Source organism: Mustela lutreola, chromosome 12, assembly GCF_030435805.1.
Source record: "Mustela lutreola isolate mMusLut2 chromosome 12, mMusLut2.pri, whole genome shotgun sequence".
Taxonomy (NCBI): domain Eukaryota; kingdom Metazoa; phylum Chordata; class Mammalia; order Carnivora; family Mustelidae; genus Mustela; species Mustela lutreola.
This window is the reverse complement of record NC_081301.1, coordinates 1,260,098-1,275,646: the sequence shown is the minus strand read 5'-3', so window position 1 is coordinate 1,275,646 and position 15,549 is coordinate 1,260,098. Positions and strand designations below refer to the sequence as shown.

General features: G+C 60.2%; 1 protein-coding gene across 8 annotated transcripts in view; it reads right to left on the bottom strand.

Annotated features, from left to right (window-relative positions):
- The window catches only part of SEC16A (SEC16 homolog A, endoplasmic reticulum export factor), a 32,906-nt gene extending 25,033 nt beyond the window's left edge, over positions 1 to 7,873 (bottom strand). For 3 of the 8 annotated variants that reach the window (XM_059141197.1, XM_059141203.1, XM_059141199.1), the window contains exons 1-2: positions 7,178 to 7,346; positions 91 to 3,724 (exon numbers count right to left, since the gene is read on the bottom strand). In XM_059141197.1, the coding sequence (XP_058997180.1) occupies positions 91 to 3,672 (3,582 nt within the window). In that variant the 5' untranslated portion in view covers positions 3,673 to 3,724; positions 7,178 to 7,346. Of the gene's footprint in view, positions 1 to 90; positions 3,725 to 7,177; positions 7,347 to 7,592 lie in introns of those variants that run through there. The other 5 variants (XM_059141204.1, XM_059141205.1, XM_059141201.1 and 2 more) reach the window with 3 other exon arrangements.
- Positions 7,874 to 15,549: the final 7,676 nt, after the last annotated feature.

Below are 15,549 nucleotides of genomic sequence, written 5' to 3'. Positions count from 1 at the left end.
TGAACTGAGCAACAGAAGCCCACCAGGGCCCACAACTCGAGAGAAAGGAACCACTGGTCGCAGGGGTCAAGTGCGAGCGCCTGATCGTACCTGGTAATAGAGGGGGGCCGCGCCAGGCTCCAGCGGGTATGACGAGGGGTAATGGGACTGGCAGCCATCGTACAGCGCTCTGTAATAGTAGTAAGATGCCAGGTCTGGAGGCGGCGGCTGCAGCCAGGGCTGGTCCGACCGCACGGCTGCCTGGCTCGAGCTGGCGGACGCGACTGATGCACTGGAAGACCGAGGTGGCCGGGGTGGCAGCGGCTGACCTGTGTCAGCCGGAGCTGGACTTGGGGGTGGTGGGACCGAGTTTTGGGGCTGTCCCTGCACAGGTGGACTTCCCGGGTCTGAAGGTTCTGAACATGTCAGTTTGGGCCCTTGTGGAGGAGGCGGTGCTGGCTCCTGCTGGGCTCTCTCGAGGCCACGCTGGTCCTGAGTGTCTTTCATCACCTGTTGGTAGAAATGGTCTGAGTTACGCGGCCCTGGCCCAGGTGGCCTCGGATGACTGCTGGCGGCGTGCTGACACGCGGAGCTGTCAGAATGGGGTGGGCTACACATTCTTAGAGAACTTTCCAAAGTCCTACTGGGTGTGAGGTCTAGGGCTCCAGAAGTTTCTTCCCGCTGACTGGCGCGATCTGCCTTATGGCCAGCAGGTGCTGTGGCAGCATTCGCAGGCGGCACCAACGTCACGCCTGTGCTTCCAGCAGGGCCACTAACCAACTCGGGAAGACTGTTCTCTGCATTGTCAGTATTTTGGCTTTCTGAAACCAAGTTCTTTGGAACTGGATGAGGTGGTGGCTGAACCAGCAAAGTAGCAGGTTGATTAGAAGCTATTTCTGAAGTACCAGGAACTTGTGGAAAACCACTGTGCGCAAAACTGTTAGGCAAAGGCAAGCGGGTGAGAGGGCCGGCTGTGTTCCCAGACACAGGGGCGCTGTCTCCAGAGTCCCCCCCCAGAGCCCAGCTGCTTGCCAAGGGTTTATCCCCGACCAAAGCATCTCTCCAGGGATGATTCTTCTCATTAGGACTCGGTAAGGACACAGAAAAATTAATGGGCTGAGCCAAATTATAGCTTCGATCAGGCTGGGCAATCAAGACTGGTGGGTTCTGCAAAGATTCAGTGGGCGGCGAGGATAAGAGACTGGCATAGCCAGAACTTGCCTGGGACGGGAGGGCCTCCTCTTCTCCCATCTTGGGAGGGTTCTCGAGGTTCTCAGAAGCACCAGTGCTGGCCCCACTCTGCAGAAGGCCGGAGCCTGGTTGCCGGGCCTGCGGAGCGGACACGCCCTCATCTGGAGGCTGAATCACTTCCGACGGCGGCGGTTTCACAGGCATGTGCAGCGCAGGAGCAGCTGGAGCTAGAAGGACGTTGCCTCCAAAATCTGGCAACTCGTTCTGCGCCCACAACGTCGTCACTGGGCTCTCACACTTCACAACCCCCTGGGCTCTGGCCAAAGGCCTTTTCTCGGCTGCCAGGGGCAGAATTTCCAGGGGTGGTCCCCCGGTGTGCACGAGCCCGTGCCCCGGCTCCGCAGGTACAGAAAAGGGGGGAGAACAGGCCTGGAGCGTGAACAGGGTCTCCATGTTGTCCGGGGGCTGCTCCAGGTTGCCGGGGGAGGTGTCAGGCGGGGCAGCAGCGGGTCTGCGCTGCTTCTGGTGGGCAATGGCCCCTCTCACCTCACCCACCATGTTGGCGCGATCGGCCTCGATGGGTTTGACTCCAACTAAGTGGGATTTCACTGGTTCAAAAGAACTATTTGCACTTGTCTGAAATATTCCAGTGGGTTTTGGGGGGCTTGGGGTTGAGGGCTGGGACAGGCTGCCGTGGTGACTCTGGTTCCCAGTGGTCTCGTCGGTCTCTCCTCCCACAGGAGAAGAATCAATTTGCTTAAAAAAACTCCCTGGAGACTCATCTTCAGGTTTTCCAACTTCTTGCTGAATGAAAGTGCCTACATCTTGGGGCCTGGCTACACTCGGGAGATTCCTGTGGCTCTTGCTGCTGTAACCGGATGACACACCATCAGACTGCACGGGGTGCGGCGCTGAATCTGGGGCCTCGAGATTTGGGCCCCCGCCCCCAGAGTGGCCCACAACGCCGAGCCTGGGAACGGCTGACCCGGACAAGGGCCCATATCTGACCTGATCGCTGGGGGAGGAAAGGTCCAAACTCTGAGGCTCACTTGGCAGAACTTCCTGATTCTGAATGAATTCAAGGTCTTCTACATTCTCAGACTGCGCGCTGCTGGTCGCGTGCACCCCTGCGCCGGGTGCACCGCCCCACGTGGTCCCGGGAGCACTTGCTGCGGGGGGGTGGTCAGGTGGGGCGCCTGCGGTCTGATAAAAGTAAGGGTGCGGGTGTCCTCCCTGCTGCGTGGCCTCGCTGTTGGAACCTCTGGGAAAGGCCTGGTAGATGCCACCTGCTCCCACGTGTGCAGGAGGGTGACCAAGTGCGGGGCTGGGGGAGAAGCCACCAAAGTCAGACCGACCAGCAGAGCCGGTGTTTTCGGATGAGAGGTTCTCCTCATTTTCTGTCTCCCCTCCTTGGAAAACCATGGGGAGCGTCCCGGAGTCCACTTCTGACACGGCCCGGCTGGTCCCGGCCCCTGGGGGGCAGTGCAAATGGCTTTCTGGGCTAGTACCCTGAGTGAGGGGATTACTGAGAGCAAGGTCCGGCAACTGCTCTTTGTTCACTCCTGGATTTGGCCTGAGCTCCTGGCTCGCCCGAGTACTCCCAGCTTTAGAATTTTGCCTGAACACATTTTCAGGATCAAAGTTATTTGCTGAACGGTTTCCACTTTGCAGGCAGGCTGCCTCATTGCTTCCATCACTGGCTAAGGGTCCTGGCAAAGACACCAGTGGGTTGAGCTGCTCGTGGCTGGGACCATGATGCAGGGTAGACGGAGCAGGGAAGTGAGAAACGCTGGAGGTGTGGGGCAGCGCATTCTGAATAGGTCCTTCCGGGCGGGGCCAATAATGTTGACCTGAGGGTTGTGCGCCTCCCTGCCCTGGTCCCCACTGCCCTGGCATTTGCTGACGAGGCTGAGGGAAGAAAGGGGATGGTGCTGATGCCGTGGCACTGTCGTGTGGGTTCTGCCTACTCAGGGGCCTATCGGGCCCAAGCGTGTTCGTATGCGGACGGCCCCCATGAGAGCTGTCCACACCCGCTCCTGGAACATACTGAGGATGTGGCAGAGTCTGAGTTTCAGGTTCTGAGCTGGGAGCCACTGTGGTACTCCTGTTCCCCTCGGGATCTGATGGTACTGAAGGGGTCAGCACACCGGAAAACAGACTGCCATCTGCTCTGGGCTGCGACATCGGTCCTTGGGGAGTATCCTCAGCATTCGTGTGAGCCACAGACAGACCAGGGTGCTGAAGGAACGCTGGTGGGGCCGGGCCTTGCGGAAGAGGTGGGCTGCTTTTGGACGAACTGCCCAAGGATGTACTTTGTAGCGCCTGTCTACTAAAAGCAAACGGATCCGTCACCGGCTGCAGCGGGCAGGTGATTGGAGTTACAGGTGCATTATTATTTGCCTGTCTCCTGTACGGTCTGTTGGACCAGAACATGCTCTGAGGAGTCCCAGCTGGAGGAGGCCCAACCATGCCTGACGGGGCTGCCTGCGGCGGCGGCTGCATGACTGATCTTCTGCTGCTTACAGAAAGAAGCAGGATATAGGTTTTCCTTAATCTGAACAGAAAAAGAAAAAGAAGAAATTAGCATAAAATCCATATATTCAAACTCCCAGACAGAATTAGGAAAACTAAAAAAAACAGAAAGAGGCTGGAAACCACTTAAGAGTCTGCGTCTTCGGTCCCGAGGCCAGCTGTTTCTGCTCCCACCCCCTCCTGTCCAGAACTGCGGTCTGGAGGGGCTGCTGCTGCTGCGAGGGCCACTGAGTGAGCAGGCAAGAAGGCAGACAACACCAGCCCGGGTGCAAATGCAGGCCGCGCCCGGAGCTCCCGGACTGACTTCACACAAGTCACTGCCTTCTCTGTGGCTCGTAACCCAACTGAATACCAGCGCAGAATGCCTGATGCCTCCGCGACACCCTCACCGAGCAGGCAGAGATGAAATACAAGTGGACTGCTGGTCTTACCACCAGGTATGCTGGTAACTCCCCAAATGACCACCAGACCCCGAAACAGCCTCCTCCTCTATTAACACTGCACATCACACTTCTCACACAGGCTAACGTCAAATCTGGAAAACACAAGTTGCAGATTTATACTGCCATTTTAACGAAAGAGCATTATAGAGCACAAATCAGTACAAGCTGCAAAATCCAAAATAAATAAAAACGCCTTTTATGCCCCCGTGCAAAAGGTCTCCTTTTCTGTGTGATGACTGCTAGAAGAGCATCAGCAGGACAAGTGGCCTCTGCCCACCAGAGCTGTAACAACTATGCCCGGGGTGAAAACCCCAAGTAAACTTAAAGCAGCTTTAAAACTGCCCAACTGACTTCATTCAAAAATTTTCAATAACAGAATGCCAACAAAACTTTTATAGAAAACAAAGGACCAAACTCATCTTTACAGTATTTTTTCTTGCTGGGGTGGGTTTTTTCCTAAATAAAATACATTAAGCATAATCTTGAACAGTTAACCTGTACTTTTAAGACAAAAACCCAGTCACTGTCTTTTTCTATGTGTAAGTCCTTCCCCCAGTACCGCCCTCACAAACAAACAGGGTACGCTCAGCCTATCACGGGGATAAGTCAACATCAGAGGGAGAAACCGCAGAAGGACTCCAGAGCCTAACCCACATGTTTCTGCAGAGGTACAACATTAATGCTCTTGGAAATCTTTCTGGCAGCCAGATACAAGAACGCACTTATGAAAGTCTCTTAAATATAGCTATTTACAAGTTAAAGCTCCTATGTCTCTCTGGAAACTAGTCCCAGGAATCCATTAGTCCACTACCACTGCTGCCCACACATGCCCTGTCCCAGGCCAACAGGAAACCTTCCTGGGGAAGAGCACGCTGAAACTCACTCACATTTAATGCACTGTATTAAGATCAGCACTGGAGACCTCACCGGGTTATAAGCCGCTGTTTCAAAACCAAGAACGCTTACAGCTCAGCTTTCCATGGAAAAGAGCCTCTCCCAGGCACCCTCCAAGACACAACTTCCTCCTCGCAAGGCTCTAGCAGAGGACCCTCGGCCATTCTAAGCAGCATTTTAAAGCTTTTCTTTAAAAAAGAAAAAGAAAAAGAAAGAAAGAAGAAAAGAAAAGAAAAGAGAAGAGAAAAACCACACATGGCAGAGGTGTGACTGGGAGAGCAAGGCTGGCTGCCCAGCTGAATGGCGCCGGGCACACTCCCTTTATCCCTACTGTTGTTTAATAGGGAAATGTCATCAAAAATGTAAACTGCACAGGTTTATACTTACACGCTTTCCTTGAAGAAACTTTCTTTAAAAACGATTTTCTCCCAGACTAAAAACCATTTTATAAGCAAACGCTATCACTTCCCTATAGAGTAGAATCCCCTACTCTCCCCGCCAAGCCTGAAATTGAGAGCTTTTTAAGCAGTATGCAGACTGCATCCAGAACAACCGTCAACATTCTCTCCTGACCCCAGGGGGCTCAACTCCCTCCAGGAAGTCATCCTGTAACCTCGGGTCACCTGACTTAAAAAGGCAGTATTTCAGAGGCACCAGGGGCTGCTCTTACAGAGGCATAACTACAAATTCCTGACTGTGGGACCGAGATGCCTGAAGCCCACACCTATCCACTCAGAGCTGCTGCCTCAGGCAAGGAGTGTGTAAACCCACAGGAGTGCCAGAAGGCACCTGGGAGACCACCCTTTGCCTACAATCTCCCTCTTGGCAACTGTGAGTGTGGATGGCCCTGTCAGACTCTGGGACACTCCACCCAAAGACACCATAAACTCCAACCTTCCTAAGTACAGGATCAAACACATTTAGAGGAGGGAGTCTAAATACTGTTAAAAATGGCAAAGATCTGGGCGCCTGGGGGACACCGTCGTTAGGCATGGGCCTTTTGGTTCAGGTCCTGGTCCCAGGGTCCTGGGATGGAGGCCCACATCCGGCTCCCGCGCGACAGGCAGCCTGCTTCCCCCTCTCCCACTCCCCCCACTTGTGTTCCCTCTCTCGCTGTGTCTCTGTGTCAAATAAATAAATACAATCTTTTTTAAAAAAAGTTTAAAAAAGTGACAAAGATCCTAAAGGACGCGCTGACATTCAGGAAGGAGCTTTACAGAGCAAGAAGGAATCATTAAAATCAACAGGCTACGCTAGAGAGTGCTTTCCGGACGATTTGGGGAATCCCTACTATTTAGGGCGACTGTATTGCAGGAACATGCCCCCGCCTCATCTCTGGAAGACAACAGCCCCCAGAACTGCAGGAAGCGGCAGGGGAGGAACACCTGCAGGGAGCCGGCGGCGCCCAACTTGCACAAGCACCCATGTAGCAACAGCAGGCGTGACCCGGTTCGCGCCCGCCGCCCCCGCGGCCGGCGGGCAGCGCTCGTTAACGTCCGCACACCTGCGGCAGCCGGGCACTTCCGAGAGTCTCCGAGCGTCTGCAGGCGAAGCGGCGAAAACCGACCCTAAGCGGCTGGGACGCGCGCAGACCCGCGGCCGCGACGTCTGCGCCCCAAGAGCTGTGATGCGCTTGTCCCGCAGCCCTCTGAGCCTCGGCGTGAAACCCGGGGGCCGGCCTTCGCCGCGACATCTCGGTCGCCCCGCCACGGAGCTCCCGACGGACACCCGCGCTGCGAGCCCGCGCGCTCACCAGCACCGACGCGGACAGCACCGCTCGGCACCGAAGAAGTCCCGGACACGCCGGCACTCTTCACAAACTTGCCGGCCCGCTCTGCCCTCCAGCCATCGCGACACCGCCTCCACGCAGGCCTCCGGGGCCAAGCCAGGGGTCGGCACAGCCGAGCCCGCCCCAGCGCCGGCCCTCCCTGCGGGGTCCACCTCGAGTCCGACGAGGCGGGCGCCAGAGCCGCGGCAGGCGGTCCGCGCGCCCGGCCCCCCCGGCCCCAGCCGGCCCCGCGGGTCCCCACCCGCCCCCGGCGCCCCTGCCCGACCCCCCGGCGGCACCCGGAGACGCGCTGTCCGCTCCGGGCTGGGCCCGGCCCGGCCGTCCCCTTCCGCTCGACCCCGGCCCTCACCGGCGCGCCACAGGGCTGCCAGGGCTGCCGCCCGGCCCGTCCGCGACCCCCCGGCCAAGCCCTCAGGAGCCGCCGGCGGAAGCCGGCCCGGCTGCACCGACGAGCGCAGACACGACAGCCGCAGCAGCCATCTTGGCACATCCGGCTCCGGCCGCCGCGCCGCCGACGTGTCCGACCGCGACGTCAGCGCGCGCCACGCCCGCCCACCACGCCCATCAACCCCGCCCATCGCAGCCGCTTCCAAGACGCTTCGCCCCGTACGTTCGCTCCGCCCCCTCCCTCGCCGGCCACCCATTCGTCCGCCCCGTTGACCCCGCCCCTCACCTGCGACCAATCTTTCGGCGTTCATCCCTTCGTCCCGCCCCCTTGGCCTCGCCCCTTGGCCCCACCCCTCTGCGACCCGCCCTTCGCCCACCTGCCGGGCCGGGCCGGGCGCGCGGCGGGCGGCTCGGAGGGGTCGCGCTGGCTCCGCCGGCTCTTTCTCCCAGTCTTTTCTCGTCTTAGGGTGGGAGGAGAGTCGGGGCTCTTCCGTCAGACGCAGGCGAAGAACCAGCCTTGAACGACCGAGGCCAGCGGGCGCCCCCGCCGACAACGGCTACTCGGCGGCGCCCTGGCGCAGGCGCGACCCTCCCATCCTGCCGTTGGACTTGCTCCAAGGCTGGAGGCCGGCGGGAGGTGGCCGCGCATGCGCCGGCGACGCGGCGGGCCGCGCCTGCGCACCTCGCGGCGGCTCGCGGGTTGCCTGGTTACGGCCGCCGGCGGCTCGGGGTTCCAGTTGGGCCCGGGAAGTTCGCTTCGGTCGGCGCGGCCTCGGGAGCCCGACCCTGGCGCCGTCCTGAGGCGGCCCCGGCTCCGCCCTCGCGCGCGCCCCGCCGCTGCCGCCGTCCTGTCCCCTGCCTCCGAGCCCGCCGCGGCCCCAGGCCGTCTGCGCGGGAGCCGGGACCGGGTTCGGCGTCCCGCGGCCGTTGAGCCGGCGCCCCGTGCTGCGCGCGCCCGCCCCGGGACCGGCCGCCGCGCCTGGCCTGCCGCTCCTGCCCGGGGACGGCGGCGTCCGGGCCCTCGCGTGGAGGCCCGCGGGGACGAGGCGGTGCTGCCCTGTGTGTCCTCGGTTCCCCGCGAGGAGGGGAGGGCGGTCGGTGGGAAGCAGGCACCAGGCCGCGCCCGCTCACCTGCATCGCTGCCTGGTGCGGAGGGCGGCCGCCCGCCCGCGCCTGCCCCGGCTCCGTCCGCAGGGCGGGAAGAGGCGCGCCGCTGCCCACCCGACAGCAGCCCCCGGAGCCCGCGCCGCCTGCCGCAGCCGTGCAGCAGCAGCCGCTGAGGCCTGCCGGGGCGGGAGGACTCCCTGGTCACCCGTGGGCCTCGGGAGCCTGGGAAGGAGGAAGGAGTGTGCCTCAGCCACTTGCGTGCTGTGACGTTGGCCGGGAGCGGCCACGCTGTCAGGGCCCCGGGGCCTGCCGGGGGACTTTCAGCCCATCTGACGTGGCTACGCTGCTAAGCTAACATTTGTCTTGCAGAAATCAAGGTCCCAACCGATCTGAACACAGAGTCCGCGTGTGCTGGAACTCAGCCCCGGCCGCCCTGGGTTCACTTCCTGCTGCGTCACCTTGTCCCAACAAGCGGCTTCGCAGAGACAGGGGTCCCTGTTAACTCCCCGGGAAGGGGGAAACAGAGGCAGAGGTGCAGGAAGGGCCCATGCCCTCCCCCTCTTGTTAAGTCTCCTGAGCAGAGGTCCTCACAGCCTTGGCCCTTCGTGGCCTGGTGTGCAGGAGAGGGATCTGGGCCCGCAGGAAAGCCAAAGGTCAGGCAGCCTGGGCTCTGAGCCCCAGGTCCGCCGCTTTTGAGCTTCCTTGCTCCTGACCATGCCGTCCTCACCAGCCGGGAGTCCCGGCGGGGTGAGCACCTGTACAACGTGCTCTTGGTGCTTTAGCCGAGCAGCAGGCAGGAACTGGACTGTCCCGGGCCCGTTAGGGGCAAGGGGCCTGCGCCAGGTAGGGGGGTGCACCGCCTTGACCACAGCTGCTTGACCACAGTCCTTCCCTCGACCGGCAGCGTGTCCCTGTTCTCTCCCTCCTCCTGCTTCCCGGCCCGCGGAGGCTGCATCCAAATGGTGCCGCCTCCCCGAAGCCCGCCTGCGGGGGCTGGAGTCCGTCGCCCTTTCCTGAGTGGTCGTTAGTTCCTCACACAAAGCTCCATAACGAGCTGCAGCCCTGTGGACAGCGCGCCCGGACCCAGGGCTCCGCGCTGGCCAGCTCAGCCGTCCTCCGCTCCCAGCAGCCTGCGCGGTCCAGAGAAGGCTGCCGCTGAGCACCTGCGAGCGGGGCTGGGCGGAGCGGGGACGGGCTCTAGGACACGACAGAGGCTGAGTACACGACAGAGAGCCCGCTGGCGGCTCTCCGTCACACATGGAAATAACAGCATTTGGGGTATATTGAGTTTAATAAACCATTACGTTTATTTCATCTGTTTCCTTTAATGTAGCTTGTCGGAAGTTTGAAGTTCCACACGTGCCTGGTCCATTTCCATCAGACAACACTGGTCTAGACCTTGAGCACATTGTGGGAGGGGGTCAGGGGCCCCCCATGTGGCAGCTGAAGGCTGGTGGCTCACAGCCACGAGCCTCTGCCCCTCACGCCTGCAGGGCACAAAGCAGTTGCAGGAGGGCGGTGTGTAAGTGGGTGCTGGCGGCGCAGCTCTGCTTCCTACCAGGTGCTCTGCTCAGCCTCTGACTCCAGCCCTTGGTCCTGCGCACTGAGGCTGGGGGCACAGGAGGGGTCCTGCTTGACTCAGCCTGGAGAGAGCAAGGGGCTGTCCCTGTGAGACAGGGCCAGCTGAGAGGTCCAGGGGAAAAGCACGTTAGGGCTGCAGAGGTGGGAAGAGCTGGCAGGGAGGGCTTCTGGAAGAGGAGGCCGTACAGCTGAGCAGGTCTGAATGCAGAGGACGAGGACGTTCGTTCCCTCAGGAGTGTACAGGTCGGGGGGCAGAGAGAGCTGGGTGTTCACGCCTTCTCTGTGGCCCCCATGCTGTGGAGCGCCAGTTGGCGGTGTGTAAGGAGTATAAGGAGAGGGAAGCACCTCTGTGGGGGCAGCTAGGGGAGAAAGTCAGCAGGAGTAGAGCCACCCCAGACCCCAGGGGGCACCTCGCAGGAAAAAATCCAGACCCTGGCTAATCACAAGCATGGCACCTTCTCTCTTTTCTCCTCCCTGGCACCTGCAAACGTTCCTGGTACCTTGCAAGCCTCGGAGAACGTTTTTTTCTTGTTGAGCCAAGTACTAAACATGTAAGGTGACATAGTGAGAGGGGTGTCCTAGAAAGCGCAAGAAGGACGCTAAATCCATGCGAGGCAGGCCACAGAGCCAGGCGAGAAAGTAAGTCGTGTCCCGGTAGCTCCAGTGGGGCCCTGGGGAAAAACTGAAAGAGACCTTTTTCACAAAACTGTATGCGTCGTTTGCTGAGCAGCTGCTGTGTGCCAGGCATGGCTAGGAACTGTGGCTGTGGGACTGACTGGCCAGGCCTCTGCCCTGGGGAGCATGGACACTGGGCACCTGCCAACGTGTTCAGTGTGGGCGCACCTGGCAAGGCCTGGGTCCCAACTGCTGGTGACAGGGTAGAGCCAGAGATGGAGGAAAAGGTGCATTTGTGGCTGAAGCAAACAGAAGCTTTGTAGAGGCAAGGGGCAGGAACACAGACAGTGGGAGGTGGCCTCAGGCGGGAGTGCCTTGCCCGGGGCTCTTCAGGTCCTGCACTTGATTTCTGAAAGCAAGAAGGCTCTCGGGGTCTCCCCACCAGGGATGACATCATCAGTCTGGCTTCTCCCTGGCTCTGGCAAGGTGCTATTGAGAGCCAGAAGCCCAGGAGGTGGCCTTGGGGCCTCAGGGGAGCAGTTAGGCTGCTGGGCCAGACTGGTGACTCCCAAGGGCAGGACCCAGCTCTCTCGCTGCCGGCTGCGGCTGCGGCCCACTGCACAGCACCAGCACACACGTCAGCCAAAGGAGCATGCAAGACAGGAGGGCAAGAGCCCCAAGCGTCCGTGGGGAGTACTTTCAGGCCTGGGGCATTGCGGATTGGGAAGACAGAAGGGCTGACCTAGAGCACAGGAGAACGCCCAGAACTGCCCGGTGCCAAGTTCCACGCTGGGTTCAGCACTAACTCCTGAGCATTCATGTTCTTGTCTACAAGTGATGTGGCTGAGCCGTGGGTCTTCCCGAAAGGTTATGAGAACATGGACCAGGAGAATCACCCACCCTGGCTCAGATGGGTGCACTTGGGGAAGTCACCTGCCCCTCTAAGCCTCAGCTTCTCCATCTGTAAAACGGGGTTTCAAGGGATGACTGTGAGCGATTTGTGAGCAGCAGCAGAAATGATCAAGTCCCGGTGGGACCGCCTGCTCTCCCGAGGGGGCACTAGCTGGACGCTGCCAGCAGGTGGAAGCAGAGAGCCGCCTCTGAGTCGGCGGGCCCTGCAAGCCTGCGCCAGGGGAACTCCGGCTTCAGGGTGTGGGCATCAGGGGCACCTCGGGCTCCTGTGGGATCTGGCCCCGGTGCAGCAGGATGAAAGATTCTGGCTCCTCACATCACCACCCGACCGCGGCCCTCTCCAGGGCATTGTTCCTCTCTGGACTCCCCTGGCCCCGGGAGCGGGGGTTGGTGGGCTGAATACAGCAGGTTCCCCGTAAGTCCTCCCAGAGCTGGGCTTGGTGGCACGGCAGAGAGCCTGTGCTTCTCTGGCTGCGCGCACCGACTTCATCCTCATCCGGGGGCTGAAAAGTGTTTCTCTCCCATATAGAGCCCCTGCATTCTGCGTTACCCTGTCCCTCGCCAGGTGCTGCCAGCCGCCTCCCTTTCCTCTGTCCTACAGACAAGGAAACATGGAGAGAGCAGGTGACTCACTTCAGGCCACACTCTCCTGGGGCTAATGCTTAGGAAGGAGCAACGTCCAGACAGGGTGACTGAAGGTCTAACGTGGTGTGTTTGCTCTGAGACCAGAGGCACTTTGACCGTGGACACGCTGCGATGTCATCGAAAACATAAAACTGGATGGGCAGTAAGTAGGACCACAGAGAAGCCTAGATTTGCAGTAAGCACTGGGCACATGTCACGGGCTCTCTGGTCCAGGAGCAGCCCCAGGGCTGCATGGAGAACCTCGCAGTCCAGCCTCCAGACCCGTTGCACGCTCGCCCTGTCGCACCCAGAGCGACGTTTTTGTAGTGCAAATGCCAGATGGGGAGGACCTCGGCTCCCGACCGGGGCTGCCGCTGGGCTTCAGGACCACACGGGCGTGCAAGCGTGGGGAGCACAACGGTTTTAGAACTCATCATAACGGCGGCTGTGCCGTTTCTGCGTCCTTAGTCACACACCGGGAGCTTTCTGTCGGCGACCTCACGGGTCCCCTCCACATGCTCAGGAGGGAGGCTGCGAGCAGCTCCTACTTTACCTCTGAGAACACCCAGGCTCAGAGGTGCTGAGTCACCCGCCTCTGGTCCAACGGTGGCCATGAGGAAGGTGAAACCGAAATGACACAAATCGGGAAGTGGGGCCGGGCACACAAGGCAGGCGCAGCCGTGTTTGCAGCCTGGGCTCACCTGGGGCGGCCCCTCAGGCTGCATCCGCTCGGGACCCGCTGGGTGTGGGGGCCCTCTCCAAGACCCACAGGACACACAAGCCCGACCGAGGGCTTCCCAAACTCGTCACTGTGACCCCAGGCAACACTTTGAGATGCGGGGCTTATGGTCTCCGTGTGCCCTGGCGTCCAGCCGGACCACATTGCTTAGGTTCCTGCTTGAGGCATTTGGACAGACTAACTCTTTGGCACTGTGCCAGGGACCCCCACTGTGGGGTGGTCCCACAAGGAGTGGCCCCGGGATGCCCTCCACGGCCCGTCTGTGCCGATAGCGCTGTCTCCTCCTGCGGGGCTCTGGGTTGGTTTCTAGATCAGGCCAGCCCATGAAAGACCCGTCACCGGTCTGCAGTGGGACCCGAGTGGCACCAGCGTGAAGATGGGCTCCAGCACCGAGCCCAGTCTTGGCCAGCCAATATGCTCTGGAGGCTGTCAGTGGCCATGGAGCAGAGCTCAGCCCCTTGGCAACCCTGCAGGGCTGTTAAATCTCTGGGCACGGATGCCGTCCCCTCCTTGCTCTGGCCAGAAGGGGGCAGAGCCACGTCTGGGGATCGCGCTGGAAGAACCATGCCGATGCCGTGTCTCGGGCTTCCTGGGTGCCGACAGGTGCCGGGAGGCCTCCTGGGAACCTGTGCCGTCCAGTGTGGCGGGCATGAGCCACACGGGGCAGCTGAGCATGGGGCCAGTCCACACGGAGGTGTGCTGAAAGACCAAAACACACTGGGTCTTAAAGCCGTAGTATGAGAGAGAGAAGAACACAAATGATCTCGTTAACTCTTTATGTCAATTACACGTTGAGATGCTAATATTTTGGATATATTGGATTATCTAAGATGTACTAATAAGCTTTTTTTGGTTTCTTTTCACTGTTTTTTATGTGGCTACTGAGATATTTAAAATTGCGTTTGTGGGCTGCATTGTACTTCTGCTGGAAGACGCAGCTCCAAAGAAGGTCCCCCGCTCCAACCCGCAAAGGAAGGCTCAGGGACGGGCAGGCGGCTCCGGTGCTGGTCTTACGTGCTGGAGTGTCGCAGAGTGCGAGCCTCCTGAGGAGGGAGGGGACCCGCGGGCAGGGGCTCCCGGCACCCTGGCCGTTGGCATGTGCCTTTGGCCCTTCAGATCGTCTGCTGGGGTTAACAGAAGTGAATGTGCTCACCTCTCGGAGGCTGGACATCTGGGATGAGGCGCAGTCAGGGCGGCTCCTCCTGAGGTCTCCCTGCTGTGCTTGTAGATGGCCATGTGCTCCCGCGTCCCCACCTGGTGGTCTCCTGTGCGTGTCTCTGTCCTCCTCTCTTCCTGAGGACACCGGCCAGACTGGAGGAGGTGCACCCGGACGGCCTCAGTCTACCTGCATTCGCTCTCCCCATAGGGCCACATCCCAACATTCCGAGATCTCGGGTCTCACTGAGAAATTCTGCAGGGGACACAGTTTAGCCCTAACAGATGCCCCAAGCCAGGGCCCGTGTCCTCTCGGGGAGGACCATGGTGTCTAGACGGGAATCATTCTGAGGGTGAGGACTGGCTGAGAATAGGCTGGCTCAGCGCAGACATCGGGGAAGGAGGACCGCAGGGTAGAGGGAGAGCCCGCTGGTGCGGGGGGCCTCGAGTCAGGGAGCAGGTTTGGGCCCCAGGGAGAAAAACGGGTGGGAAGCTCAGCCAGTGGTTCTGAGCCAGGTGGGTGGGGATGAGTCCCTGGGGAAGAGACTGCTGGGCTGGCAGGGCAGGACAGAGCCTGCAGCTCTGCAGAGCCCACGCTTCGTGGCCCCGCAGTCGCTCCCCAGACCCTGCAGGCAGGTCCCGGGGCCCCCAGTCCACCTTCTGTCTCTCTGGGCCCCCCTGTCCGGGGCAGTGATGTGTCCGGCTCAGCCTCCTCCTGTCCTCCTGTGTTGGGGTCTGGCTGCTCCGCGCTGTGAGTCAGGCCTTCCCTCCTCTCCAGGGCCGAAGAGTATTTGCCGTGTGCTCAGCATGGGTTCTCTGGACCAACAGGACCAGCAGGGCTGCACGTAGGTATCGAGAGATTTCTGATGAGGAGCTGGCTCAGAAGGTTATGGAGGCCGAGGAGTCCCCAGGTCTGCGGTCAGCAAGCTGGCGCCCCGGGACCGTGGGTGCTGGAGTTTCCAGCCTGAGTCCTAAGGCCTCAGAACTGACAGAGCTGACAGTTAAGTTTTTGTTGGGAAGTCAGCAGGCTTGAGTCCCAAGAAAAGCTGATGCTTCAGTCCAACATCAGAGAGAGGAAAGGAGCTGTGTTCCCGGACAAGCGTGAGGCAGAAGGACTCCTTAGCCCTTCTGGGCTGTGCGGGCCGTCAACTGATGGCGCAAGGCCCACCCATGCTGAGGGCCGCAGATTCAAATGTTCATCTCATCCAGAGACACTCTCATGTTTGGCCAAATGGCCCAACCAAGCCGACACATAAAATGAGCCATCACGGCGTGGCCTACCACACATCATTGACCCATGCACCAGCCAATGGGCTTTGGGCCGTTCCCACCTCTTGGCTGCTCTGACTCATGCTGCCGTGAACAGGGGCGTGTGTGGACCTGTTTGGCCCATTGGTGTTTCTTTTGCGCGTACACCTAGGATCTGTGTCACGGGGTGCTGGGAGATCTTGAGGCAGATCTGAGACCGGGTCTACTTCCTCTGTGCACAACTGCTGGGCTGCTCACCGGACTCCATTTCCTGGACCCTCTTGTGCAGTCTACACAGCCTGGGGCCTGACACTGCGTCAGGTGGGAATGAAGCCTCCAAACTCAGCGAGGAG